Genomic DNA, 27,762 nt, shown 5'->3' with positions numbered 1-27,762 from the left:
GTCTGAAAATACAATTCTCCTGCTGTCTCCTTTACAGCCCGACAACTTAGGGAACGGTCCCTTCTGAGCCTCTTGCTCTGCCCACTGCAGCTGTGGGCTATGCTGTCTCTTATCTGACCATTCCCTAGGCAGCATCTCTTCGCCCTGTTTCCCAAGGTCTTTCCCACATACCGTTATAGTCCATTTATCCAACTGGATAGGACAGGTAGATACCCTCAGGCAGAGGTCTTGCAAATATATGAGATTTCAGATCTATAATGGGTGTCTATGGTGTGTGTGTGTATCACATGACTGTTGCCAATCACATAATTCATGTCATTTGCATGATGACATCATGACATATATTATGTCATTATGGAACCAATGCTATTTTCATCAGTTCTGGTGAAGTCGTATTTAGAATAAGCACAAGAATGCCCATGGACATCTATATAACTCTATGCACCTTTTTCAGTGCTCAACAGGTTCCTTATTCTACCTAGTTTTATTTTTTAAAAAATTAATTAGAAAAATAAACAGCTGAAAGCAGAGATGTGAATTTCAAAACTTACTGGGGATTACACAGATGCCCAACAGGTGTTCTGACTCTCCACAGATCTTTCCTAAATGTCCTACTTGAATGTGAAGATTTTATTTTGGCAATGTGTTGCCTGATATAACCAGGTGCTGTGCCAATATGGGATAGAGAAACGTTGTATAGGTCCAGAAACTTTTGTCTTTTTATTATAAAAAGCCATGCTGTCAACATTTCATGTTGTTTATTGGAGCATGGTCAACTTACTTTTTATTATACTACAAGAGTTCAGTAATGAATAGTTGAACGCTAAGAAGGGCTACAATACATCCCTACTAAATCCAAGAAGAGATTTGTTCCGCATTCCAAATTTCATATTAAGCCTTCTCCCCAGAATCTTTAATGGGGATTTTTTTTTACAAACAATGAAGGAAGCAATTCAACACTTCCAGTGCCAAAGCAATGGTGTTCATATGCTTACAATTTTAATATTCAAAATGGGAAATGTGTTTTTGAGAGGTCATACTGGCAAGATTAAACAGAGGTTGAGGGTATTAACCAAATTTCAAAATAAAGTAATGTATTCAGGGAGTGACAAACCCCCATTATAAAAGCTTGCAGCTGCATAGCGCAAATAAACAGATGATGATGGAGATGTTGGTGGTAAATAAAGCCCTCTAATTCATCTTGCGATGTGATCAAATTTGGTTTTGATTTTGGGGGGTGGGGGTTTCATATTTAGGATTACAAAATTGGAAATGTTTCAGCTTTTGAAATGTTGCCAAATGGGCACTGATGCAGAGTAAACTAAAATGCACTTGAGTGAAATCCTGGCTAAAGAGAGAAATTAGATAAAAAACCACATCTTGTAATAATGTTTTAAATATTTTGTGATTGATTGTATTTCATGTAGGTTTTTTTGTTCTGCTTCTGGGAACAGCTTGCAATCACTGGAAATTTAGGAATGGCAGTTGAGAGCTGTTACATTCATGGCTTAATACCCCTAGGAGTGATTTTTACAGCTATAAACTGTCTTCTGAATTCCTCGTCTTCTTTTTAAATTCCCTAAAAGAATATTCTGTTACAGAGTGCTGGGGAACTCACCTGGAGAAGTAGTAAGAGGAAACACAGCTGAGAACCACTGTGGTTTGACTTCAGTCCAAATACTTTGAAAATATGTTGGCAAAAACAAGATTTTAAGTAAAACTGTTTCCTTTGATAACATACCCAGGTCAGCAAGCTTTACATTTTTGTGCTATATATGTATATGCCAAAAGGAAGGAGAAAAGATATGAGAATACAATCCATTTAGTATCAAGATATTATTGCAGAATATTTCACTTGACACTTTTTAGTAAGATATAATGGAAGTAGATCATGCATGAGAATAAATGGAATGCATAGCAAATTGAGCATGGAATATGGAATAAGGCAAGGTTGTGCGATACTCCTTTAGCTGTTCAATGCATTTATGGACAAGTGTGGTGACATTAAAGGTGTGCTAGTTGGGGATGTGAATGTGTGTGTATTTAGTTTGTAGAGGACATTGGGCTGTTGACTTTTTCTCTTCACAAAGGTCATCTTACAGCGTGACCAAGGGAGTTTCAAGGCCTGGGACCAGATTGTAATGGGTCTATTTCTGGAGAAATGACTTTGTTTTCTAAAGTATATAGATTCTAACAAGGCTTTATATTCAAGACAAGATCTTTATTTTGCATTCCTTTTCAGTGCAGGTTGGTGTTTAGGGAACATACAATCTCTGACGAATCTGCCCATATGGATGTGGCAGACTGACTTTATAGATATGAGCAATTTTGGAAACAGATGGGGCAGTCACATATATATTCCATATAGTGAACAGCCTATCAGTGAAGAACCTTCCCATTCAACTCAACTCCTATCAAGCTTTCCAGTCCTACTCTACCCACAGTAGTTACCACCTGGCTGGAATGAGCAACATTTCTAGTATAATATTATTACCTTAGTTAGGGCTAGAATTAGTGTAGCATATACTACTCAGCTCAATCTTAAAGGAAATCAACCCTGACTGCTCATTGGAAGGGTTGATAATGAAGCTCAAGCTCAGATACTTTGGCCACCTAGTGCGAAGAGAGGACTCTTTGGAAAAGACCCTGAAGTTGGGAAAGATTGAAGGCAAAAGGAGGAGGGGACGGCAGAGGATGAGATGGTTAGATAGCATCACTGAAGCAATGAGCATGAAACTGAGCAAACTCAGGGAGGCAGTGAAGGACAGGAAGGCCTGGCGCGATATGGTTCATGGGGTCACGAAGAGTCGGACACGACTTAACGAATGAACAACAACAAAATACTACTCAGCAAAGTGTTTTACTATAAAGTATCCTATGAAAGGGGTGGTTTAACAGAATATTTTTCATATTTCTCTTCATTGGATCTTTGATTTTAAAATAGATAAACCTTGCAAGTGCCAATGGTTTAATCATTCACAGAAATATAGGTTTTCCTGATCAAATAGTTATGGATAGACTATTTTCCACAATGATTTTGCTCATATATTTTTCATTCAGAACTTTCTGAGAAACATATTTTTGATGTTTTGTTTAGGCTGGCTTTTAAATTAATTAGATTGCCTCTACTTTTTCAGAAGCTTTTCCCACCAATAACACTTGACTCCTAGTATCTTTTCTGGTCCTTCCTTTCTGGCTTGCACATTCTAATTTAGATGACTCTTTAGTTTAGGCCCCTTCTATATAGTTTTTAGTTCACTGCATACTGTTTTCTCAACTGTGCTTAGATGGTAAACCCCCCAAAGTGTCTTTTAATTTTCAGCATCTTTTCATAGTGAAGAATTACTGAAAACCAAAACAATTGCTTACTATGGTATCTCTCCAGCTTCACTGATCTTGTAAGAATGTGGGAGGTTGCAAACATCTATAGTTGAAAGGAAGTCCCCCAGATGGAGAAGCCCCATTTCTCTTCTATAAGTTCTATGAAATGAAGTGTAAATCTCTTCTAGACAAAATAATTCTAGCAGCCTGCCTTTTTTGGAAGAATGGAATTTGTGCAGTAGGAACTTTTCTCCTCCATGTGATCTAAATCAAATTGGACATGAGGTGAAATTGTTTTCATTTTCAAAATGCAAGGTTCCAGATCTCCTGTCTTCCCCCCAAGCTCCAAGTGTGTTAGTTTCACAGCAAGCCAATTCAGCCTGTAACAGTGACAGTGTTAAGCACAGGATCTATAGAAGGAAGTTCTCAAGCGTTATGAAGCAAAAGAAGAAGAAAATGGTAGATATATCATGCTAAAAGAGTTTAACCTTTTCTCCCTTAACTAGAAGCTTGCCTGCCCTACATTGGGATTCCATCAAAACACTTCTAATCTGAAGAGGTTACAAGAGGTATTTGGTCTTTCAAGTTCCATTTTGCAAATATACAATTAAACTAACTGGAACCGGCTGGTTGAGCTAGTTCAGAGACCTCTACTGGTAGCATTCTAGAACAGTAATTATAGAATTTCTGGATTTTTTTCCAGCTGCAATACCTGATTTGTATTTGTTTGCAGACGGAGTTCAAGTTATCATAAAGGAATGATCACATATTGTCATATAATAAAATCCTAGTCAACTGTATCTTAAGAAAGATTATGTACAATCTTTTATGTACAATCTTTTGTATGTAACAAATCACTCATTGTTTCCAGAAGGGTAGATGTATTAGTGTTTTCGAACAAATATAAGAAACAGCATTGTAGCACCATAAAGTTACTACAATTATTATCTAATATATTTTTGTGGATCTATGTAGGACCATGAATGCTTAAAAAATGATCTGGAAGAAATGCTTGGGAACTAGCTTGAGTGCAGCATCTCTCTGCTACTCATTAAAGCCACTTGTTTTTTCAGACCTCTATACAAACCTGAAAAAAGATACTGTGGTCAGTACTTCCTTAAGGACTCTACTCATTAAAGCAATTCTAAAGCAACGGTATCTTTTTTTCAAGGTGATAGAAAAAGACTTTCATCAAGGTCCTTTAGGTTTTGAGGTCTGCACAGGTATACCACTGTCTATTTCAGCAGCTGTATCTAATCATGGATTGTGATCCACAAATGCTACCACAAGAGGGTTGATTTACAAGACAGAAGTGGAGTGTGAATCAGGATACCAGCCCTCTTCCTCCTTACAAGTTTCTGCTCCAAATTGTCTGCAATAATTTTCTTCCCTTCAAATCTGTATTTGAAAACTGTTTTAAAAAGTACCTGGTATTTGGCAAGGAGAGCAGATGAAGAAAAGTACCCCCCTTCTCTGTTCCAGGGCCAGTTTAAGGGATTAGGGCCCCAAGGTAATCTCAAGTTTGGTGGTCTGCTCTACACACAGCCCTACTTTAATATTGCAGGTGGATTCCTGTAAAATGGGATAGAGGAGGAGGAGGGGAGACAATGTGCTTTAGAGGACAAGGTACTTTCCACTGTCAGCATCTGAAACACGAATGGCAACTCTCACCATGCAAGTTTAGGAGATTGAGCCCATCAACCAAAATATGCGTTGGTTAAAATGGAAGTGTGTTCACCTTATCAATGTATTATATATATTTATTTAAATCAATAATTTCACATCTGAAAGTTTGAACCATCTATTCTATTTTGAAACTTACTTTTGTCATGACTGTCAGAAACAGATCACTAACAGCAAGACCTATGGGTAGACTTGTCTGCCTGAAGACTCCATTGGCCGAGAGTGAACATGAGGTGCCCTCTCAGGGCCACAGCAATGGGGTCAGATAGTTGTAGCTTTATTGGATTGCTTGCCCAGTGGAACCCCTTCTTCTGCTGCTGCTCTGAATAAGTTGTTTCTACTTTCTGGGCCCAGGGCAGCTGCATAAATTGTGACTTCCTTAAACTCTGTTTGGTTCTTTCTCCCTTCTGTCATAGCCCTGTAAAGCAGACTTTCCCTGAAAACAAACACATGTGAAAAGATAACTAGGACCTCACATGTGAATCTTAAGAAAGGATTTTTTAAAAAAGGCTATAGAAGTGAATGCCTTACAAACTGTCTTGCTGTTAGTGATCTGTTTCTGGCAGTCATGACAAAAGTAAGTTTCAAAATAGAATAGATGGTTCAAACTTTCAGATGTGAAATTATTGATTTAAATAAATATATATAATACATTGATAAGACAAATGTTCCTTTGTTCCAGCTTCAGAAGTGTAAAAGAACCAGTTTTTCAAAAGAATCCAAGAAATTACAGGCTATTGAACCTTAATCTTTGCCCAGGTTAACTAGGTGAAAAGTGTTTTAAAGGTGAAATGATCAAGTGTGTGAAGGATTCTCCCCCAAGCCCTGCTATGCTGCCTCATCATGACGGGGGATGTTCTTAGAAGAGATGAGTAAGAACACCAGGAGTGTATGCCAAGAGTATATACTCCCAGCAGGGTCCCTTAAAACATGAAAGTATTCCCAGATGCCCAGTTAAAGCAAGAGGGCAACAGTGATATTGGAAGATGCGGGAGGCAGACAATCACTTTAGTGACAATGGCAAATGCATCTATTCATACTGGATGGAAAAAGGCAATGGTAAACTACTCCTGTATTTTTACCAAGAAAACCACATGGATAGAAAACATAAAATGATTGGCAATTTAGTGCTGGATGATGGGCCCCTCATGTCGGATGGCACTCAACTTGTTACTGAAGAACTGTGGATCTTTCAGAGTAGTAATTATATTTATGATGTGGCTAGGTTAAAGCTTTCAGGACATCTAGTTGCTGATGTTGCGAAGCAGGAAAAGAAAATCCAAAGTTGCAAATACAGGATTATAGTGGGAATATGGAACAAAAACAACAACAACCAAAAAACAAAAAACAAAAATGAATCTGGGAAAGCTCAACACAGTGAAAGATGAAATGAATGGACTATACATTAAGATCATAGGCATCGGTGAATTGAAATGGGCTGGAATTGGACACTTTCAGTCAGAAGATCATACTGTTTACTACTCAGGTTATAAAAAACAAAGAAGGAATGGTGTTTACGCAGTCAGGAAGGATATAGCAAAGACTGTACTTGGGTACATTGCAGTCAGTGACCAAATAATATCAATTAGACTTCATGGACAACCCTTTAATATGCTGGTTATCCAAGTTTATGGTCCAACCACTGATGCAGAAGAAGAGGAAGTTATCCAGTTTTATGGTCAAGTTCAATCCAAAATTGACAGAACATGCAAACAAGTTGTGCTGCTTGTGGTTGGAGATTGGAATGCCAAGGTTGGAAATAGTATAAAGGAAAACATAGTTGGGCTGTGTGGCTGAGAAAACAGAAATGAAGCAGGATAACAACTTTATCAGTTTCCACTAATCCAATTATTTCTTTGTGTTAATACTGTACATTCTTCAAACAATCAAACAACACCTATATAAATGGACATCACCAGACAGAGCACACAGAAATCAAATTCACTATATTATTGGTACAAGGAAGTGGAAGAAGTCAGTTATAACAGCAAAGACATGGCCAGGGCTAACTGTGGAATAGTTCATGAACTCCTCATATGCCAGCTCCAAGTTAAGCTAAAGTAGAAGAAGAAAGCTAACCAGTTTCCATGATAAGATCTTGACCATACACCCACCATTTTCAAGGAGAACAGCAGGAATCACTTTGAAGTCCTGAACCTCATTTTATTTATTTATATATCAAATTTGTCATCGCCCATCTTGTTAAAAAGTGAAGAGATTGATAGGGAACCAGGGGAACTGCTTGATAGGGAACCAGAGGAACTATGGAAAGAAATCAAAGGAATTGATAAGGATGAATGTAAAAAGATATTGCCAAAGATCAAGAAGCAGAAGAAACCAAACTGGATGTCAGAATATATGGTGGAAATTGCCAAGAACAGAAGAGAAGCCAAAGCCAAGAAAGACAAAAATCTCAGGAAGGAACTTAACAAAGAATTTCAGAGAGCTGTTAGAAGAGACAAGAAGTGGTATTACAATGACATCTGAAGCAAAGATGGAAACAGATGCAGAAAAACAAGGAAAGTCTTCCAAATGATCTCCAAACTCAGAAGGAGATTCCAACCTTGAACGTGGATGCTAAAGGACACAAATGGACAGATAGTAACTGATTCCAAGAAGATCAAACAGAGATGGAAGGAATATACTGAAACTCTATACAGTAGGGACGTCAACATCCTTCTCTACTTACAAGCAGATAATTATTTATATTCTCTTTAGCATCCATAGCAAGCTTTAATAATCTATATATACCTCCCCTCTCTTCCTCTTCCTTCTTCCTTTTCTGTGAAGATACCAGTTGTATTTAAACTGCTATTTAACTATGAGAATAAAGTCCTCTATTTTGACTCAATATTTTAACATTTAAGCATCTTATCCAGTAAGGATGAACTATGTCCAGAAAAAGGTTTTGATACATGGATCACATTTTTGAATGTCCTCTTCTCCACATGTAAGAGAGAGATGAAGAGAAGAAATTTTGCATCCAACATGGAAAATGTACATAATTTTTTTTAACTGGATGAATACAGTCAAGAAAATTAGGGTCATTGAAAGCTATTAACTCATGTATATCTTCCCACCATCATAGATGCTACATTAACTCCAGTTAATTGCTTGCAAATATATATATTTATAAATTATATAAATATATATAATTATTTCTAGCACTTCTTCAAAGCCATATATGTTGAGAAGGAGGAAGCATGTGAACCTAAGATGGCTTCATTGTGACTCATTCTTACACTGTTTACATGGCTTCTCTTTAAAGGAAGGTAATGTCTCCCTTGAGTCAAGTTCAACTCATAGTAATCACAGGACAAGCCCAGGTTACTCACTTAGCAACAGTGCAGAACTGATTTGCTGTTGGTCTACTTCTACTTCCCAATCTAGTCTACCGCCCTGGGATATTGATCACAACTCTCTTCTTTCTCTCAAAATCTTTGGGAGAAGGTTTGCAGTTTGGTCTTGGTACATTATTGCTGACATCTCTTGATACCAATACTAATGGCATTGACAGTATTGTAACTGGTTGTTGAAGTGATCCAGAGAGAAGTGAAGCAGATTTGGAAAGAATGGATGTGTTGGTGTCTGCAGGGAAAATATGCATCTTGTTGACATGAGACAGACTCATGGTTTATTTACTTCAGTGTGAAAATGCAGGGTCTCTGTCATGACATAACAATGCACATTTCCTTGTTTTTCATCCTTGCAAAGGATGCCTATGAATGAGTGTGATCATCCCATGAAAGCTTCCTGATTTCCTTAAACCTTAGAAAACATATTCCCATTTAGCTGGACTCACCTGTGGCTTAATGTTCAACCTAGCAAAGAATTCTTTACCATGTCATATATATTAATCATGTTTATCTCATAACATTAAGCTTGGTTACATTTGAACTTTCCTGCACTGTACAATAACTACAAAGCTTGTATTTGCTTTGTCAGTAGTAAATGCATTTTGGTCAACCACAATGGCAAACTTCATCAAGGCATTTAGGTCAACAAATCCATCTTCTCAACAAAGTGACAGTCCTAGTTTCTAGGGCAGCAGACTGGATTCTAAGTAATAAGGTGTTTGTAAGCCATGCTGTAAATCTAGATTGTAAACATGCCTACTTTTCTATTAAACCTGTTGCTCTGTTTGAGGCACAATGAGCTCCCTTAAATTTTATGGTGGCAAACAGGTTGGTTTTCCAGTTCTGATTGCTGTTGATTTAGCAGTTGCCAAACTCTCCTGCCAAGTTCTTGACCTAAGTCATGCTCCCTAGTGATGTCATAATGAAGCTTAGAATTTAATAATTGATGATATCTGCTGAGAATTGGTAAAAAGTTTTTCACATTTCCTTTTTAGCTGCCTTCTCCTAGTGCTTTTGTTTTAGGCTGTTTTCAGAGTCACATTAAGAAATGGTTATGTTTTTCTCTGGTGGCTTCTAATTAGTCATTTTCCAAAGAAAATATACATGATACAACAAAACTTCAAATCTGGGAAAGCTTAATTGACAGTTTCCGTAGGATATTCTATTTCCACACATCCCCAGGCTTTGCTAACAGCAGAACAGTTCCTGGAACTGTACTCACCCACTCATTCACAATTTGCTTATTAATGAGTAATCTGTAGTTGCAAACATCATCATTTCACAGGCAACACTAAGACTTCTGATTACTTCAAAGGAAAACCCATAGGAGTATTAACTGTTGGATGGGTCATCTCAGCCAAAGCCATAACTAATTTCTCTGCCACAGCACCTGGGCAGTCAGGGAAAACGAAAAAAAAACATAAAATAAAAACCACCTTTTTAAGGATTCTGCTATAATGTGTTTCTTTATTGTAGCCTACAGCTGCAAATATCTTGCAAAGCACCATCTTGAAGAATGGCTTGTATGGGATAAAGAGGAACCTGAGTTTTTCACAGTTTTCTGAAATGTTCCTAATCAGATCACTAAGATTTTTTTCTTTGGGGGGGTGGGGAAGGCAGTTTTTAGGAAGAAAAAGAGTGAAGTTATAGAACTGGCTAATTTATAATGGAAAAATAATTTCCCTCCAACTCCCTTGATTACCTGAAGACATCCATGTTCTCTTCTTGGCAACAGTATAAGCTTGTTCTTGCCTTTTTCTGTTTTCCTTTTCCCTTTTTTTATTTTTTTCAGACCAGTGTTACACACGCTGCTCCCAGGTTCGGCTTATGGTCACTCACTCACACACTCACAGCCTGTTGAGGCACACAGATCTTGTCAGCCCCCCTTGCTTTCTACCTGGGTTTCCAGATAGGTGCGGCTGGAGAAGACAGACACATAGCCCTGGTCAACAGCCGGGAAATAATAGGGATACACACAAATCACTTCCAACTGAACACTGAGGCACAAGAGGTTCTTTGTCATACACGGAGACCCAGTGAATTTAAAGTAACAGCAACACTTTACTGGTTGCAAGGTACATTTGCTCTTCCTCATACACACACACGCACTTACCCATGTCCTTCCCAACTAGGCTGCCAGGCACTAGCTAGAGGGATGGAAGCCGCCAAGTCTGGGACTCAGATGACCAAGACGACTCAGAGTGGACGGGCTTTGGGACCCCTTTTATCCCCAAAAGTACAAGTTGATGGGATTGGGGTGAGGGCTTCCATGTGCTCAGGCCCAACTTCCTCTTTCTGGTTCAGGTCCTTTGTTTTTTCCTTAACGACTTGCTTCCTTCTTATCTACCTCCCTGAAGGGATCTCATAGATAAGATTCCTGGCTTTTGTCCTCTCTGCTTACGTGCCTGCTTCATCTTTAGGTTATGGCAGAGTCAGCCTAGTCTCACACCAGTTTACCATCCCGGAACTTATTGGTAATCCAAGTGCTGACTGGATCCAACCCTACTTACCTCTTTCAAATCAGTCAGGGTTGAATTGGAGCTATCACCACTGTGATGCATTATACTGAAACCCAACTTATTTTGCAGCAGTTCAGAAATGGAGATTTTTTTAAAAAATTGATTTGATTTGTATAGCCACCTAACTCACCTAAGTGACTCTGGGTGGCTCAATTGTTAGCTCAGGGCAGTTTCTGGCTAGTGAAACTTACCATCTGGTTCATTAAGGTTCCCTTTCTGAAACTCTTACTCCAGTAGGACTGGATGAAAGGTGGCGAAAGCTCGTTCCATTGGGTATCCGTGCCTTTAGAGAGATTCCTGAGAGATGAGTTCTCCCTTTAACAACACTCCATTGTTTCCCAGTTGAGAGGTGGTGAAATGTGAGAGTTTTAAACCTCCCCCTGGTGCAATCTCCTTCTGCTCAGTTGATTAGGAAATAGCTGAGCTGGAGCAAAGGGAGGGGTTAATACTGATTGACTGCTCCCAGTCCACTAGCCTGTTGATTTCTGCACTGGCTATGGAGAAACAATGGTTCTTCACCCACTGGATGAAACATTTGCTTGTTCTCTGTCCCTGCTCACCCTGCCTTTACTTTCCACTTCTCTCAAAGAGGAAACCCCTATCCTTTAGTGGGTTTCACTGGGCTATCTTGATACTCTGCTTCAGGCCATTTGATTATGTTTGATCAGAAAGGGCTGGAGATGCCACTGTTCTATCAGGGCATTATTCTCCACTGCCATCTTTGCTGGAATATTAGTTTGTGTACAACAGTGTTGTCCAAACTTGGCCACTTTAAGATGAGTGGACTTCAACTCCCAGAATTCCTCAGCCAGCCATGCTGGCTGGGGAATTCTGGGAGTTGAAGTCCACTCATCTTAAAGTGGCCAAGTTTGGACAATACTGGTGTAGAAGGTGAAGGAAAAAGAACTGGATGACCTTCTTTAGGTGTCAAGGGAAGTTATTCCAAGGTAAAAAAGACTGTTTCCCCCCCTTTTTTAAAAAAAAATGCTTTGCCTGGCCACTGACCTCTTTGAAGCTGGAACCAAGAACGCCCCTGGGAATGCTGCTGCATCATCGTGTGGCTTTATTCCCAAGGCCATTTCAGGTTCCAGTTTCAAATGGACAGTAGCCAGCTGAATGCATAAACAAGTCCTGGCTGATTTTTTGAAGTGTAAAAAAAGAAAGAAGTCTGTGCCATCTCAGAATTCAGTGTATGAGTAACTGTGACTGTCCCATCGCCTAAATTCCTGTATTTTCCATACTTTTTTTTAAGCTGCTGGAAATGTGTTGACCAGGTTCTAGAGAGGTTGAAATTTGAACTTGATGCCCTCCAGATGTTTTGAAATGCAACCACTATAAACCCTATCAGCACAGTCAGTGGTATGGAATTTGGGGAATTATAATCGCAAATGTTTGGTCTACCCTTAGAGAGAGTAAGATTACTCTCTTCTGCCTGGAGGGCCTATTTGCTTCCCTTAGAAAATGCTAGAAGGAAAAGGTTGGCTTGTATACGTAACTTCTGCGGCAGCTGACAGTTGCTTAGTTTTCCATTGTTCATCTCTTGCTGCGGGTGGGCAGGGGCGTTCTGTTTACCAGATTGCAGAGCTACATGACAGAGAAGCCATGTTGTTGCTTTCAGAGATGACCAAGTGGCGTCAGTCCAGTTTATATAATCTGAGAGAGGAGCAGCTGCAGATGCAAAACTGACAAGGGAATGTGTCATAGAGAGGTTCTACATTTTTTTTCCATGAAAACATAATAAAATACAGCTTTTAAAATAACTTGATTATGTATGTATGTTGGACTAGGAGAGGGGAAAAAAAGCATATGCCCAAAATCTTGAATGTCAGAATCATAGAATCATAAGGTTGGAAGGCACTTTGGAGGTCATTCAGCCCAACCCCCTATCTAGTGCAGGAATCTTCATACCACCCTAGATAAATGGCTATCCAAACTTTTCTTGAAGACATCCAGTGATGAAGCATCCATGACTTCAGGATGCGGGCTTAATGCCTCTCACAGTCAGGAAACACCTCTTTATTTGAAGTCTGGATCTCTCTCTGTTAAGCTTCCACCGGTTGGTTCTTATTTATCCAAGTGCTGCGGAGAATAAATCCTTTCATGTATCAGAAGACTGCTATCATGTCTCCCCTTAGTCTTCTCTTCTTTAGACTAAACCTATCAAGTTCCTGTAACCATTCCTCATAGGATTTAGCTTCCAAGCCCCATACCATCTTTGTTACTGTTCTCTACACTCTTTCCAGTTCCTCAGTGTCCTTTTTGTATTGTGGCAACCAGAACTGGACACAGTATTCCAAGTGTCTTCTGACCAGTGCAGCGTAGAGTGTTGGATGGAGCTCAGCGTTCAAGTCTATCTAGATAGGCTTTGATAGGCTTTCGAACTTGAGGCTGTCTTCTCGGGGGGGGGGGCAGCATTCTCCCCTTCCAGTTTTGTGTCATCTGCAAATTTTATGAGGGTCCCTTTTATTCCCTCATCTAAGTTATTTATGAAGATGTTGAAGAGTACTGGGAGCACTGCATACCTCCCTCCATGTGGACATAGACCTGTTAAGGTGGCTGTCCATACATTAACACCAATGGAGCCTTTCCAGGTAATTCATTTGCATATTATTATTTTTATTTTTATTTTTATTTTTATTTTTATTTTTATTATTATTATTATTATTATTATTATTATTCCTTCTCCTTCTCCTTCTCCTTCTCCTTCTCCTTCTCCTTCTCCTTCTCCTTCTCCTTCTCCTTCTCCTTCTCCTTCTCTTTCTCCTTCCATAAGGGAATGAAACTCTTGAATGTCAGTGGTGGGATAGTACCTAAACACTCCAGGATAAAATTGCTAATATTTGCCTCAAGCTGGATGCCTCTATTGTCACAGTTCCAACTATGGATATATCCAGAATAGGGATAGACAAACTGATGCATTCCAGATGTTTGCGTTATAATGCTTACAGTTTCTGTGGGGGTTGATGGGAATTGAAATACAGGATATCTTCAAGGCACATCCTCACGTAGACTACCTCTGGTTTGCAGTAGAAGGCTGTTTGGTCATGTTAGAAGACTTTCACTTCCAACTGGCTGGGAAAATCTGGGAGTTGAAGTCCACACATCTTAAAGTTGCCAAGTTTGAAAAACACTGATTTAGACAATCTGCTTCATCCAGGAATATCAGGAATAGGAACATCATTGCTCATTCCAGTTTCTTCCCAAAAGATGTTATTTATACTTATAAACATAAATATGTTTATTTTGTTTTGTTTTAAGAATGTGTGTGCCTTCTTCAACAATGAATATTTTCATCAGATGCAGAATAAAACAAGATAAACATTTTTTTAAAATGACATTGAAAGTAGCATGTGTAAAACAGAGAGATAAAAGACTGGAAAAAGACAGGGGTCCTTCAGGAGACCACTACACCAATTTTCTAAATCCCATTTTTGCAGACCAGAATTTACTGAAGGCAACTTTCAGTTTTTAAAAGAAATAGTAGAACCTGAAATAAAGGAAACCAAGAAAAAAGTTTAAAAGTAGAAGAACTCAGGAGAAAGATACAAGCAGTTCTTTAACCAATTCTGGTGGAAAAAACACATTTGGTTAATATGAAATTTTAAAAATCAGATGTGCATCTCATCACAGCTGGTAGTAAGATGGGTTAGACTAATCAACTTTTCAAAATGAAGATCAGCTTCATTCTTAGGACATCAGCAAGAAATGGTCAATAACAGTGAGAGGAGATGCTAATATAGAAACCCATCATTTAGAATTTGACTTTAGGAGATCTCCAGGAATCAAATCCCCTTCAATGGCTTTAACACTGTTTAGTTGGTTCCTAACATCCTTATGTTAGGATTTATGGCCTTTTAGGGCTTCATAAATCACAACCAGTGACAAAAATTGATCCTGAAAACAATGTAGCAACTTACAATAGTATCCAGATGTAATTTGATGGTTGGCTTCATAAAACACTTCTGCAGCACTTTTTCTGGAGTCGTGTGGCTTTTAAGGGCAGCCCCATGTAAAGCATATTATTCCTGCTTAGGGAATTAGATCAACATCTCCTAACCTGAGATCTTTCAGATGTGAAACTTCCTTAATTCTCAGCCAGAAAATAGTTTGATTCATCCATTGTTAGGCAGTTATGGATAGTTTATTTCAGGCTTTGCTGCCTTACTGAATCATGCTTATAGTGTAGATGGGAGTTGTAATCCACACATCTTAAAGTTGCCCAAGGTTGAGAAACACTGGTGTAAAGATCTGTAATAGAAGGACTGGGGGGTATTGGTTTCAACTGAGATATGTTGCTGCCTAGGACTGAGGGAAGTTACATCTATTCTCTGGTCTCTGGCCCAATCAACTAACCATTTCTGAGCGGTAGGTGGGGAAAATGAACTTTTAAAGGTGTAAGAAATCTACATCAGCCCATCAGATAAATTCTAAGTAAAGTTTTCCTGGGTCCCACTAGAGAGCAACATTTAAGGGAAGGAACCTAAAGTACACCAACCCTATCTGACCCGGTGGAAACGGTGGACAGCCTTAGGGAGAGGTGGTCCCACAAATAACCTGGCCCTTTGCCATTCAAGTTTTTAAAAGAATTGGACCTGGAAAACAACTGGAAGCCAGTGCAGTGGTGTCATATGGTACAAACATGGAGCACCCAGAACTGCACATATTGGTGCACTCTGGACCAGCTACAATTTCTGGATGATCTTCAAGGACAGCCCCAAGCACAGCACATTGCAGTAATCCAGCTGGGAAGTGACCAGGACATGAGTGACTATGAGCAAGGTTTCCTGGTCTAGAACTTTCTTGGAAGAGCTACTACTGGAAAAAGGTCAAAATGGCATTTGTCCATATGGTCATCAGATGACAGTAAACTACTAAAATGGCAAAATCTACTTCAGTTAGACTAGATAATTGCAAACTCTACTTCCATCTAGGCTAGATAATTTGCAACATGCTCCTGTGGATTAGGGGACTGTACTGAAAGAAACTAAATGTGATATGGAGGATGAAGATGTAGGGGAACACTCCAAAATTAGCTGTGGGCATTTTTCACAAGTGTTGGCTTCAGCTGGAATACTTTGTGATTTGTCAGTGTTTGGAGGGAAAGAAACCCCAGCCTGTTAGGTGTCTCTTTGGCTGTAATTTGTGCAAAAACACAAAAATAGCAATCATGTTTAGCTTTGCCCTAAGATTGTATTTAATTCAATGACACTTCCCAAATTTATAGTGACAATCCTGAATTACAGAAATGGAACCTAGTATATACCTCCTTCTTTGCTTCTAAGAATTGCTGAAACTTGACATTATCACAGTGGAGGATGCTCCATAATTTGAAAAATAAGGCAGCTACTGATTAATCACTAAACAAGTCTGCTTTAAAGTCATAAATAAATGATATCCTTCTAGTTAATCCCAGTTTATAGAATGCCATCTTACATCAACACTGTTATTTTAACTCCAGCCAGATTGGGGTTGATTAACAACAATGCAATGTGTTAACTGGCTCACACTGATAACATTCCTGCATTCAGCCCATGATATCCCATTGTATACACTTTTCATTTTGATCTCAGGCTGACCATTCATTAACTAGTCTAGTATATTTGGATTTCACTCTGTATTTCCTTCAGATAGAGAACTGCAATTTTCACGTATTAGGGGAATATTAAGTACTGCATTCCAAGATGATTACAGTATCTCCTCTCTGACTTTGTTTGCTCTGGCAGGGCAATGCAGGTTGCTGCTAACCTCTAAGAAGGAATCATATGGAATTGTAAGATCAGAAGGGTCAGACCTGTTCCACCATCTGCCTATTTTGGACACAGTCAAGCTATTCATTATAGGCTTTTTGATAAAATTAGAGAAATCCTGCTTCCTTCAATTTTCTGATGAATATATATCATCAGTAGAAAGAGTCATAGGTCAGGGGTAGAGCACATATAGAACAGCTTGGTCCCCTGATAGTCTAGAAGGGGTAGGATTATGGGCTTTGAAGACTAGCACATATAGAGGGGACCAAGTTGAGGAAGGTTGATATAGAAGATCACATATTTCATTTCAAATTAAAATTGTTATTCTTTTCTATGAGTATTATTGGTTTTTCAGAAATAAACATGGTTGCCATGATTACTAAACATTTGAATAGAATAGACTGTTTTGAATAGAATAGACTTTTTGCATTATCACAAAAAGAGTTGTATTACTAAATCATGTGGTCTGAAGTAGGTGTCCTCATTCAAGGTAATTTGAAACCAAGCCTGAATCTATAGATGGAGTGCTATTTATAGAGCTGAAGCCTGAATAGCAACAGGGTGAAGATACCACTTTCTGATCAAAGGCAGATGACAAGTTTAGCCAATTCTCCATCCAGCAGCTTAATATTGCCTTCCAAATGCAGAGATGATATTCCTGCCACTGTTTTCTTTGGGGTTCACAGAAGGACATCAAATCTGAGTCCAATGAAACCCACCTAGAAACATCACTAAACTTCAGATCATGTTTCTGGATCAGATCTTATCTTGGGTTAGCCATGTACTTGACAGTGGCAAGTTCCAAAGCAAAGTTTAATTGAATGACCACAGTCAATGAGGAAATTCAAGAAGACAAAAAGAAGAGAAAAGAAAACTTGTAAAGTACCCTTTACTCTAACCATATGGGTATTGAATAAGGGTCAGCAACTAATCAGAAACCACTGCAGTTTGAGTAACAATACAGGTAACATCCTGTCCCATCACAACTCAAAGCTGAGGGGAAGCTAAGTGAGGCATTTATCACAGGGCAAACTCACATCAGGACCCTGGACAGAGCATTATAGAAAATGCTGGTTGGAGCAATTGCCTCAGCACAAAGAACTTCTGAGCCCCTAAGAAGGCTGGCTAGTCTAGGTCCTGCTATTGGCTCCTCCATCTCTGAGGAACAATGCTTTCAAAAGACCAATTCTTGAGGCTCTTACAATGCAAAAGTAGTGGGAAATGCACTCTGAGTGTTCCTTTGAGTCTAAGTAGTCCAGCAAAGGCAAGCCACATCCTGCTTGGAAGCTATGAGTCCTTAAGAGGTAGTATTTCCAGGTAAGGCTGGAAAGCACAATGATAAAACATAATGGGGTCTGCAGTAAGATGGGCAGCTGTGTTCCATATCAACAGCCATTTCTAGTTCTGGAGTCAACACTGATGTGATTTGAAAATGACGGATATGGCCAGATTCCCATCAAATCTTCTATGAGCAAAGTCACATCCTGAACATCCCCAAGCTTTGAACAAGTTGTATTTATAATGATGAGTAGCAGTTCCTTCTTGTTTGAACTAATTTTCAATGCATTCATTCATATCTAGTCCATCACTTATTCCACACTAATTCAAAATCTATCCTTCTTCTGTGGCCATAAATGGAAAAAAAATATTTGTTATCTGAGGAGCCATCTCGCCCCTATTATCTCAGCCCACCCCACCCCACTTGGTCTGGCAGAAGGGGCATGTTGCAGACCCCACCAGTCAAGGCATTTCGACTGGTGGTATCTAGGAAGAGGGCCTTTTCTGCTGTGGTCCCCGGCCTATGGAACAACCTGCCTCCCGAGGTCCAGTGTGCCCCCACTCTCATGGCCTTTAGGAAAGGTGTGAAATCCTGTGTATGACAGAAGGCCTGGGGGCCGGATGGGGGCTTGCATCAGTGGAAGTGGCTTGTGGGGTAATTGATTTTATCCCCCCCCCCATCATCTTGAATGTCTTTAGTATTTATGTATAGGGTTTGTTTTTATAGTGGATTTTAATGGAATAAGTAATTTAATTATTTATAGGGTATTTTAATTGTTTCTGGGCTTTTGATTTTTAATTGTGAGCCACACGGAGTCACCTGTTGGGGGAGATGGGCAGCATACAAATTTAATAATAAATAAATAAAAATAAAATAAAATAAAATAAAAATATTCTGCTTTCTTTCCAGAAGTTCAAGGTGTTGTCCATGAGGATCTCCCTTCATTTTCTATTCACAATAATCCTCTGAGGTAGGTTGTGCTAAGAGGGAGTGACTGGCTAAAGTCATCCAGTAAAGTTCTGATGATTGCTGACAATTCATTCCAAATCTTTAGGGAAATTCCACTTGATTTCATATAGGTGTAAATAGCATATTCCCCCCCCCCAAAAAAAAACCCTCCAGAAATCCAAGGATCCGACAGATTAATGACGTATTTCATCATTATTGTTTTCTGAAACCCACCTTGTGCATAGGAATAAAATCAGTAAATATCATGGTACCCCCCATTTTTATCAGTCTTACCGATCATTCTCAAGTCATATGAGAGAATGATAACCCAAGTAACAAAAGTTGCTGAAATTCCAGCAGAACTCATGAATTAACTCCCTGATTTTGCTCTTTCTATAAATGTCCACTAGGATGACTACGTTTCCATGAATCATCCACCAAGATTATTCAGTTTTTATCCTCAAATCGGGATAGAAAATGATATCAAAGTTTTACATGTTTTTATAACCTTTGAGCCTAATAAGGACATTGCTTTAACACAGACCAGGTATGATTCATATGACTTCCTCTGTTTCTTTTATACTGATGAAGCTGTGCTTTTCTTCAGGAAATAATAGCTCTTAGCTTGCAGGAAGACCACAAGTTTCTTGGCACAAACCAAAGCACGAGGCTACCATTAAGGCCAGTGGTCATGGTGTCTGGAGGACAATGAGAGTAGGAGACCAACACATCCGGAGGATACCAGGTTGGGAAAGAGAGATGTATAAAAACAGTACATTATGCCTGGATTCATGCCACTTCTGGAAAATGCAAAAAAATAAAATAAAAAATCACAGGGTCTGCTTGCCACCAGCAGTGACTTACCACAAGTTTAAAGAAACTAGAGGCCATAATAGTCACCTCATAGTTGGAGCCTGGATGCTAGAGATTTGGCAGCCCTAATCAGGACTTTGAAAGTTATAGCAGTTAGATGGTAATTTTAGGGAACATCTCCTTCTGTATGTATTTCCCTCCACCAGTTAGAACATCACTCCAGCTAGATAGAACATCTGGATGGCACCCGTTTGCAAAAGGCTAGACTAGAACTTGATTTGTCTGATTTGTTGGAAAAAACAGGGATCCTACATGAAATACTTTGCATAAAGATATACTGTGCATCTGATTTCTTCATTAGTTACATTTCTGAAACAATTTTTAACACAATCCTGGAGTTTAATCAATTATTTGGTGTATGTGATTTATGCCTTGCTGTAATTAATCTGTTGGCTTTATGGTTCTAAGCTGTGTCTGATTGCAAGTTGATCTGAGTAGTGTAAATACTCATTCTCTAGGGCCTGCTAATGTACTAATTATTCAAATCTAATCAATAGAATAGTTCCTAACAAGGCTGTGACAAATGTATGAATGTATTTTCCTAAAACATGAAATAGCATTTCCAAATAATCTCACCTGTTGGAACCATTTCTTTCTTGATTTAGTCTCCTGGGTGTTGTAGTTTATGCAACAGCAAAATGAAACAAAACTATTCCCCCCACCATTTTTGTCAAGATAAGGTTTCATGCCATATCTACAGTGTTTATTATTTTTATTATTATTTTGTATGAACTTCTGAAAAATTATGACCCAGAGCAACAGTAATAAAAATATTTGTAAACATAAACAGAATTGAGAAGCCTAAACTTTATATTTTCAAGCTTGTAGCTTATTAATAAACATCGTTAAAGTATTTTCTTCTAAAAGCACGAATTTGTTTAAAATATATAAGAAAAATAGTTTTAATTTTAATGTATTGGTAAGTTTTATTTAGAACTTTACTATTGGTGATTTACTGTCTGCACAAGCCCGTGTATTCCAGGAGACTTGGTCAACGAGGTCTTTTATCACTCTGCATCAAGTACACGGTCTGTTCTGTTAATATACAGTAGCAGGAAACGGAGCAGGATACTGCCAAGTTGTTCCAGGATGTTCCACAAATCTCCCTGACTTCTCTATATTTCTATATTATTTCCAGCTCAGTCCCAGACAAAGGAATTTATCACTGGACTCCTAAAACAGCAAGGAGAGAACGCACCAGTAGAGGGAGAAGTACCAGGGATTTCTTAAGCATTGAACATTGGTGCTGAAGCATCACATTGAAACACAAGTCAGTGATAGGAAGAAGAATCACTTGGATGGGCTTGTGATCTGACCCCCAGGCCTGAGAAGCAATTGTTTTCCAAACGGTGATGCTCTAAGATCATATAACTTGCATTGCAACTCTACAATGACTTCAAATCAATTAGCTAGCTGCCATTTCTTTTCACAGCAGTCTGTTCCTACCCACAAAATTGGCCATTGATTTCCAACTCCTGCTGGTAGTCTCGCTTCGTAGTTCACCAATCCAATGGCCACATAATTTTTGGAGAAGGAGCTCAAGCTGTTATCAAAGAAAAGCATTGATTTGTACACCTGAACTATCAATAATATTCCTTTGATATTTTTTAAAAGAATATTTTGTATTTATTTGTAACACAACGACATATCCTGCATTTCCACATATGCTGCTAAAGAAAATTAAAGAGAACCGGGATATAATAAAATCTTCATTCTGATAATTATGTTTCTTAACAGGGTGACAGGAAAGGCTGGTTATTATGGGGCTGAAAAGAAACCTACACCTTTCCTCTAAATTAGCCTCATGTTCCTACTTCTTTCTCTATTTCCATCCTGGCTTTCACTATTACAAAAAGTATGGGTGGGATAATAGGGGAAATTAGAAAGGACTAGAGGACTAGAACTTTTAAAATACCTTGTTTTATAGAACTGATTAAATATGCAAATATTTGCTTTAGGTGTTCACAATAGCCTTGAATGTCTGTTCTTGATATATGCGGTGCCACCTCAAACAGAGAGTCTGATTTCACTATTAAGGTGGACAGTCCAGAGCCCCAAGTCCTTTTCTGGAGCTTCCAGAGGACCTTTTGATGATGCTGTTGAATTGTGTGGCATACCTGCCAAAAATGGGTATTGCGGTGTTCCACCACAGTGCAGTAGGAAACAGCTAAAACCTGTAGAGTAAGCTCCAAACAGCAATTAAAAAACAAAGATAACTTTTGGTTGGCTCCATTCACTTTGCATTAGAGCCTAATCCACTATGGCCCTTACCACCAAAACAATTAACATGGGTGGAAGAACTTAGAGAAAAACATATTGGGCAAAAAACAAACAAACAAAAAACCAGACCTAGGATGTTCCTCATTTTTCTTTCCTATGTGATTAACTAGAGCAGTGTTTCTCAACCATGGCAACTTTAAGATGTGTGGACTTCAACTCCCAGAATTCCCCAGCCACCAACACTGATGGTGGTAGCTAAATTGGTAGAGAGGAACTACATTGTTTTCTCAGAATGCTGTTACTGTACTGAAAATATGCTGGCTGGGGAATTTTGGGAGTTGAAGTCCACTCATTTTAAAGTTGCCAAGGCTGAGAAACACTGAACTAGAGCCTAGCTCTTTTTTCATTTTAAAACACTGGAGAGAAATTGTCTGGTATTTCATATAACATGTAGCTTAGCCTTAAATATAATGTAGTGACTTGAACTAACTCTAGAAAATGCTGAACTAAGACTTTGTGGGAAGAGATGCATTTGATGTTCACCTCTGATCTGATGAATTATTTTCCAGAATGAATTCTGAGCTCTTAAACACATAGGCTTTCTCTTAGAATCACTTGACGTCACCTGAACTTTTCTCCTTGGAGCCAAACTGTTCTAAATGAATAGTCATTTTGCAAAACCTTCTCTCCAATATAGAAAATGCAAAGATTTTACATTTATGGAAGGTTTTACCTAAAACAATATTTACCTTTTACATTTTGTTCTTTCCATAAATCCTTTTAGTGGCAGCTTTAAAAAAACAAGTAAACGTTAGGTGACATTTTTATTACCTATTTATTTAGTATCTCAAATTAAATGTCCTTCTGCACAACTTGATGGTTATGAAAATGTTGAGAGAATGGCACCCTGCTGAGTTCGCAGTCCTCAATCCACCCAGTTAGGAATGCAGAAAAGAGACTTCTGGCATCTTAAAAAATAACGAATGTATTATCTCATAAGCTTTCATAGATCAGATGCATGGATATGGTGCTAAGAGAAAAGAGGCATTTTATTACACACCCATAATGTGATGGGGGAAAATAAGAGAGAGACTGGTGAGAAAAGAGGGGAGAGACAGAATTATTGCAATAACCAGAAGCAAAGCAGATCCAGAAATGGTAGTTTTTGGGGGAAAAAAAATTATACTCCTAGGAGTTTAATGCCCTAATCCCAACTATATCACTGGTGTCAGAATAAATGGTCATTGTCATGACATCAACTTAATTTAAGGAAGGCAAGGGACGATCACCTATTCTGCTGTAGAATAGATTGACCAGGAAGCATGAAAGCCCTTATTTCTATCTGGAGGCAAGTTCCACTTCTCAGGTTCCAAGCTCTGCTATTTTGTGATTCTACGCAAAGATGAAAAGGAAAAAGATCAGCAAGTCCAGGCTCAAAACTGTTCAACACTAGAAGAAATTACATTTTATGGTGCGGCATTTTAAAACACTTAGAGTCCCATTCTAGGTTGTGCCAACAAATCTCAGAAAGTGTAGTAGCCCAGAAATGTTGCTTACTAGCAATTTTCAGCCTACAAATGACAATTAAATTCATATTTTCAGTATAGTAACCACATTCTGAGAAAACAATGTAGTTACTCTCTACCAATTTAGCTATCTACACCAGTGTTTCTCAACCTTGGCAGCTTAAGATGTGTGGACTTCCACTCCCAGAATTCCCCAGCCAGAATGCCAAGGTTGAGAAACACTGATCTACGCTAACAAAGAAATCTGATCCCATGGAAAGACTTCTATCTTGGAATCAGCAAATCAGCATTTCTCAGCCATTACCTCCAACTGTTTTCTGGGAGAGTCCCTGCAAGGAGGTGAAGGAGGGTAGAAGGCATGAAATCCTGCTCAGCTGGACTTTTCCACTGACCCCTTCAATCATTGGCATCAACTGCCTGTAGAAAGACCCTAGACACTTCTTCATTTTAAAATATTTATGATGTCTTTTTATTTAAAATGGTTTATATTGTTTGGAAGCCATTTTGGAGAGCTGCCATCCTGAAAGGTGTGATTACAACCCAGAAACAAACAACAACAAACAAAAATACTTGTAAGCTTGGCAATAGAAGTGTCCTCTCTCTCATGCTGTTCCTGTATTCCTCAGCTACAATCTGTCACCAGCTTGCCTTCTCTCATCAGTGTTTCTGAAGCACTAGATCCTGAAACAGTTATGAGATAGCTTCAAGTGATAGCAGATAGGCTAATAATGAAGCACAAACAGAAGACACCCAAATCCCTTATAGAGGACACCCAAGTTTCAGTAGAACATGACTGGGAATGGGAGCCATCCCTAAAAGATGTGTATTCATTTGAAGATTAAAGACACCTAAGCGGGAATCTAATAGTATGTCTCAAGTACCAGAATGGGTGTCACCTGGAAGAAACTCAAGAACTGTCCTCAGCCATCACAGAATGCAAGACCCAGAATAATAGTCTTAAGTTACAGGTTGGAAGAATAGGTTGAATGTTAGGGAAAACTCTGTAATGGAACAGTTCATTAATGAACCAATTATGGAGGGACATGATGAGTTATTTTTCATTGGGTGCCTTCAAGCAGACACTAGACCGCCATCTGTAAGAGATAATTGAATTCTTACCCTGAGCACAGGTTGGACTTGATGGTTTAAATGGGCTTTTCCCACTCTACAATCACTGGATTCTTTTCTTCATAATTGTCCATTTCTTCCTATATATTACTTCAAGTCTTTTGTTTTTCCTAGGTTAGCCAGTGGGAGGCATAAATCTAGCCAAAACTCATGTCTGAAGTCAACGTGGTCAGCCTGTAATTCAGTCCAAATTGAAGCAGGCTGTCTCTGAAGTCCTCTATTGGGCTTTCAACCAAATCTTGTCATCAGTGTTTAATAATTACACAATTCTTTCTGGATGGACAGTACCTGCAGTGGGATTTTCCAAGACATAGAAACAGTCTTGTTAGATCCAAACAAAAGTCCATTTCCCCCAGCATTTTTTTTCCATAGTGGAAAGAAATGTGTCTGGGAGCCTGGAAGGAAGATCTGAATATAATAGCACCATCCCACTTGTATTTCCCAGCAAATAGCATACTGGAGATAAGCTGTAGCAATCATAATTATGAACTATTGATAGCCATAAATGTTATTCTTTTTGCTTTTTAAAGCCACCCATCAATTTGTTTCATCTTTTTTCATGCCATCCAAGTTGAAGACTAAGCAAATGTACATAGCTGACCTTGTATGAATTCAAAAACCAAGTAGGCTGAGAGTTGATTAGTATTTGAATGGAAGATCAGTAAGGAATGTCAGAGTTTTAGAGTTTTACTGGGAAGTAAACAAAAAAAAAAACACCTAGAAAAAGGCAATAGTAAACCATGTTTATATTATTGCCAAGAAAATGGCATGGTTCTGTACAAGTCCCAAGAACTGGCCTCAACTTAAGGACATCTTTATTTCATTATGTCTTATATGGATGCATTTCACATTCCCAGAGGTGCTGCAACCAGTCTGTGGTAGCTGAATGTGCTGGTTTGGACATATCTGCTGCATGCCGACTTCCTTATTCATTGCCCTGGAAATCTTTCCCCACGGGTTGGAAAGGACAGCAGTCAGCTCCAGAGAAAGCTTGGTTGAAGCATGTGGAAGAAGATCTACTGATGAGGTTCAACCTCATAGAAGTGAACCAAGTGGCCCACAGCACACAAAAATGGAGGAAGAGACTATGTGACAGTGCGGTCTCATGGCACCTAAAGCAGCATACTGGTTATGCTGTGGGTCGTTACCAGATGTGAGCTAAGCGTCTCATGTTCAATGCATTTTACCATTTAAGTACTGGCAGTCCTCACTTAATGATCACAATTGGGACCAGCAACTCTGTTGCTAAGCAATGTGGTCATTAAATGAAACATCATGTTACCATGACAGGCTTATGACTTCACTTCCACTGCGGTCATTAAGCAACTCAGACACAGTTATTAAGCGAGACATCACGTGACCACTACTTCCAATTTTATTGCTGGCTTCTCCATTGACTCTGCTTGTCAGAAGCTGGCTGTGAAATGTGCGAATGGAAATCACGAGATTGTAGGACACAATGATGGTTGTAAACACCCACTGTTTGTGAAGTGCCTAAATTTTAATTGTGTGATCGTGGGAACGCTGCAACAGTCGTAAATGTGATGACTGGTTGTAAAGCTACTTTTTCTGTGCTGTTGTAACTTCGAAAGGTCACTAAACAAGGCAGTTGTTAAGCAAGATCTATCTGTATGTGCTATATAAACTTCCTCCATTTTGCATTGCTAGATAATGTTTGTTTGTTTGTTTGTTTATTTATTTATTTATTTGACCTCCCAGGTTGCAAATTGCAACTCTGGGTGGCTGACATGGTATTAAAACACTCTTTTGTGTTTAGACAATTATCATATTTTTAAAAAGCACAACACAATCTGAAACAACATAAACTAAGGCCAAAACAACACATTCTATTAATAATAAATAAAATTACCAGACAGGCTTATCCAATATCTTAGCTCAATGCCCAGGGAAAAAAATAATCCAGGTTTTTAAAGGCCTTATGGGAGGCCAGCAGGATTGGGGCCATGTGTTATTACAGGCCAACCTGGCATTCAGTAGCCCGGCCACTGAGGGTCAGCTGATTGGCCACTGGGGCCAAGCACAAGAATAAAGGTAACACAGAGAGGCTGCCTTCCCCAAGAATGCCCCTCCTGCTACCCACAATATTTCCCCTTGCCCATCATGACTGTGATGTTATTGCCTGCCCCTTCCCAAATATAACAGCCCCTTGATCCCTGAATCAAAGGGCCCCTTCTCACATCCCAATACCATAGATATCCAACTGGCTGGCCAACTTGTTCTTTGGGCATCCCTGTTCTGGGCAGTCAGCCAACCCCTCAATTACCTATACCCACACCACACCACACCACTCTCCTTGTTCTTCCTATTCTCATCTGAGGTAACTAGATGCCTGCACTGCCCCCACAAACTCTACAAAGCTGGAACAATTGGGGGATGAAACCTCCACTTCTTACCTGGTGGCATAGTAGACATCTGCACTCCCACCAATACCAGCTCCTCAACCAGGCCTCTCTCATCAAAGTTTACTAGTTCTAATCTTCCCTCAGCCAGTTTTTGGAACCAGAAGATGGCAACTCTAGAGCTGCTGACAGATGAAACAAACAAATCCCAGTGAAGCACAAAAGAGGTAAAATGGCCACTGCGAATGGGGCAGACCTCAAGTCAGCCACAGAGCACAACACAGCCCTCCAGATGATCAACCAGTCTGCTCCTACTACTGCTTGGCACTGTTACCCTAATGCTCATGGACTCCGAGGGTGGGCATGACGAGGTTGGCTGTTCTGCTGTTCTGAAAGAGATGAAGAAGCAGGGCAAGCCAGCCATGCCACCACCATTGCCGCCATAACAACTGTCAGCCCAGTGCTGTAGCGCCTTGGTCAGTTAAGTATTGGGTCCTGCAGCCCAACCTTCCCACCAACAGCCAGTCAGAGGTCTTTAGCCGCTGCTGCACTCCAGCTGGCTCACCCCATGGTCCAGGTGGCTGTGCAGCCCAATCTATCACTGGACTAGATTGAACATGGGTTACCACCTAGAGGGCTCTCCAGAGACTTCACTCCCCATGAACTCTCATGGCCACCACAAACCTTGCTGTTCTGACTTGCTACTCAAAGGGAGCCCAAAGATCTGAATCTTCCTCAGGACCCAGGAGTGTCCCCAGAGAGAGGGTAAAAAAAATCAAGATGGTGGCCACTTTCCCCACAT

The 27,762-nt window shown here is 39.4% G+C and overlaps 1 protein-coding gene and 1 long non-coding RNA gene across 4 annotated transcripts in view; one reads left to right on the top strand and one right to left on the bottom strand.

The window, feature by feature from the left end:
* LOC148214329 (uncharacterized) overlaps nucleotides 1-21,351 on the top strand; it is a 39,939-nt gene extending 18,588 nt beyond the window's left edge. The window contains exons 2-3 of one of the 2 annotated variants that reach the window (XR_015798273.1): nucleotides 18,815-18,875; nucleotides 20,865-21,351. This is a non-coding gene — a long non-coding RNA (uncharacterized LOC148214329). Of the gene's footprint in view, nucleotides 1-18,814; nucleotides 18,876-19,460; nucleotides 19,934-20,864 lie in introns of those variants that run through there. The other variant, XR_015798272.1, reaches the window with a different exon arrangement.
* A 3,493-nt stretch (nucleotides 21,352-24,844) lies between these two features.
* Nucleotides 24,845-27,762, bottom strand: part of NPR3 (natriuretic peptide receptor 3) — a 127,161-nt gene continuing 124,243 nt past the window's right edge. For both annotated transcript variants that reach the window (XM_088152645.1, XM_088152646.1), the window contains exon 10: nucleotides 24,845-24,888. In XM_088152645.1, coding sequence (XP_088008771.1) covers nucleotides 24,860-24,888 — 29 coding nt within the window. In that variant the 3' untranslated portion in view covers nucleotides 24,845-24,859. The remainder of the gene's footprint in view (nucleotides 24,889-27,762) is intronic.

This window comes from Python bivittatus, unplaced genomic scaffold (genome assembly GCF_059951505.1).
Source record: "Python bivittatus isolate LINGU-HERP-01145 unplaced genomic scaffold, Pbiv_v1 ctg000570_np1212, whole genome shotgun sequence".
NCBI classification, from domain to species: Eukaryota; Metazoa; Chordata; class Lepidosauria; order Squamata; family Pythonidae; genus Python; species Python bivittatus.
This window is presented reverse-complemented; position numbering and strand designations above follow the sequence as displayed.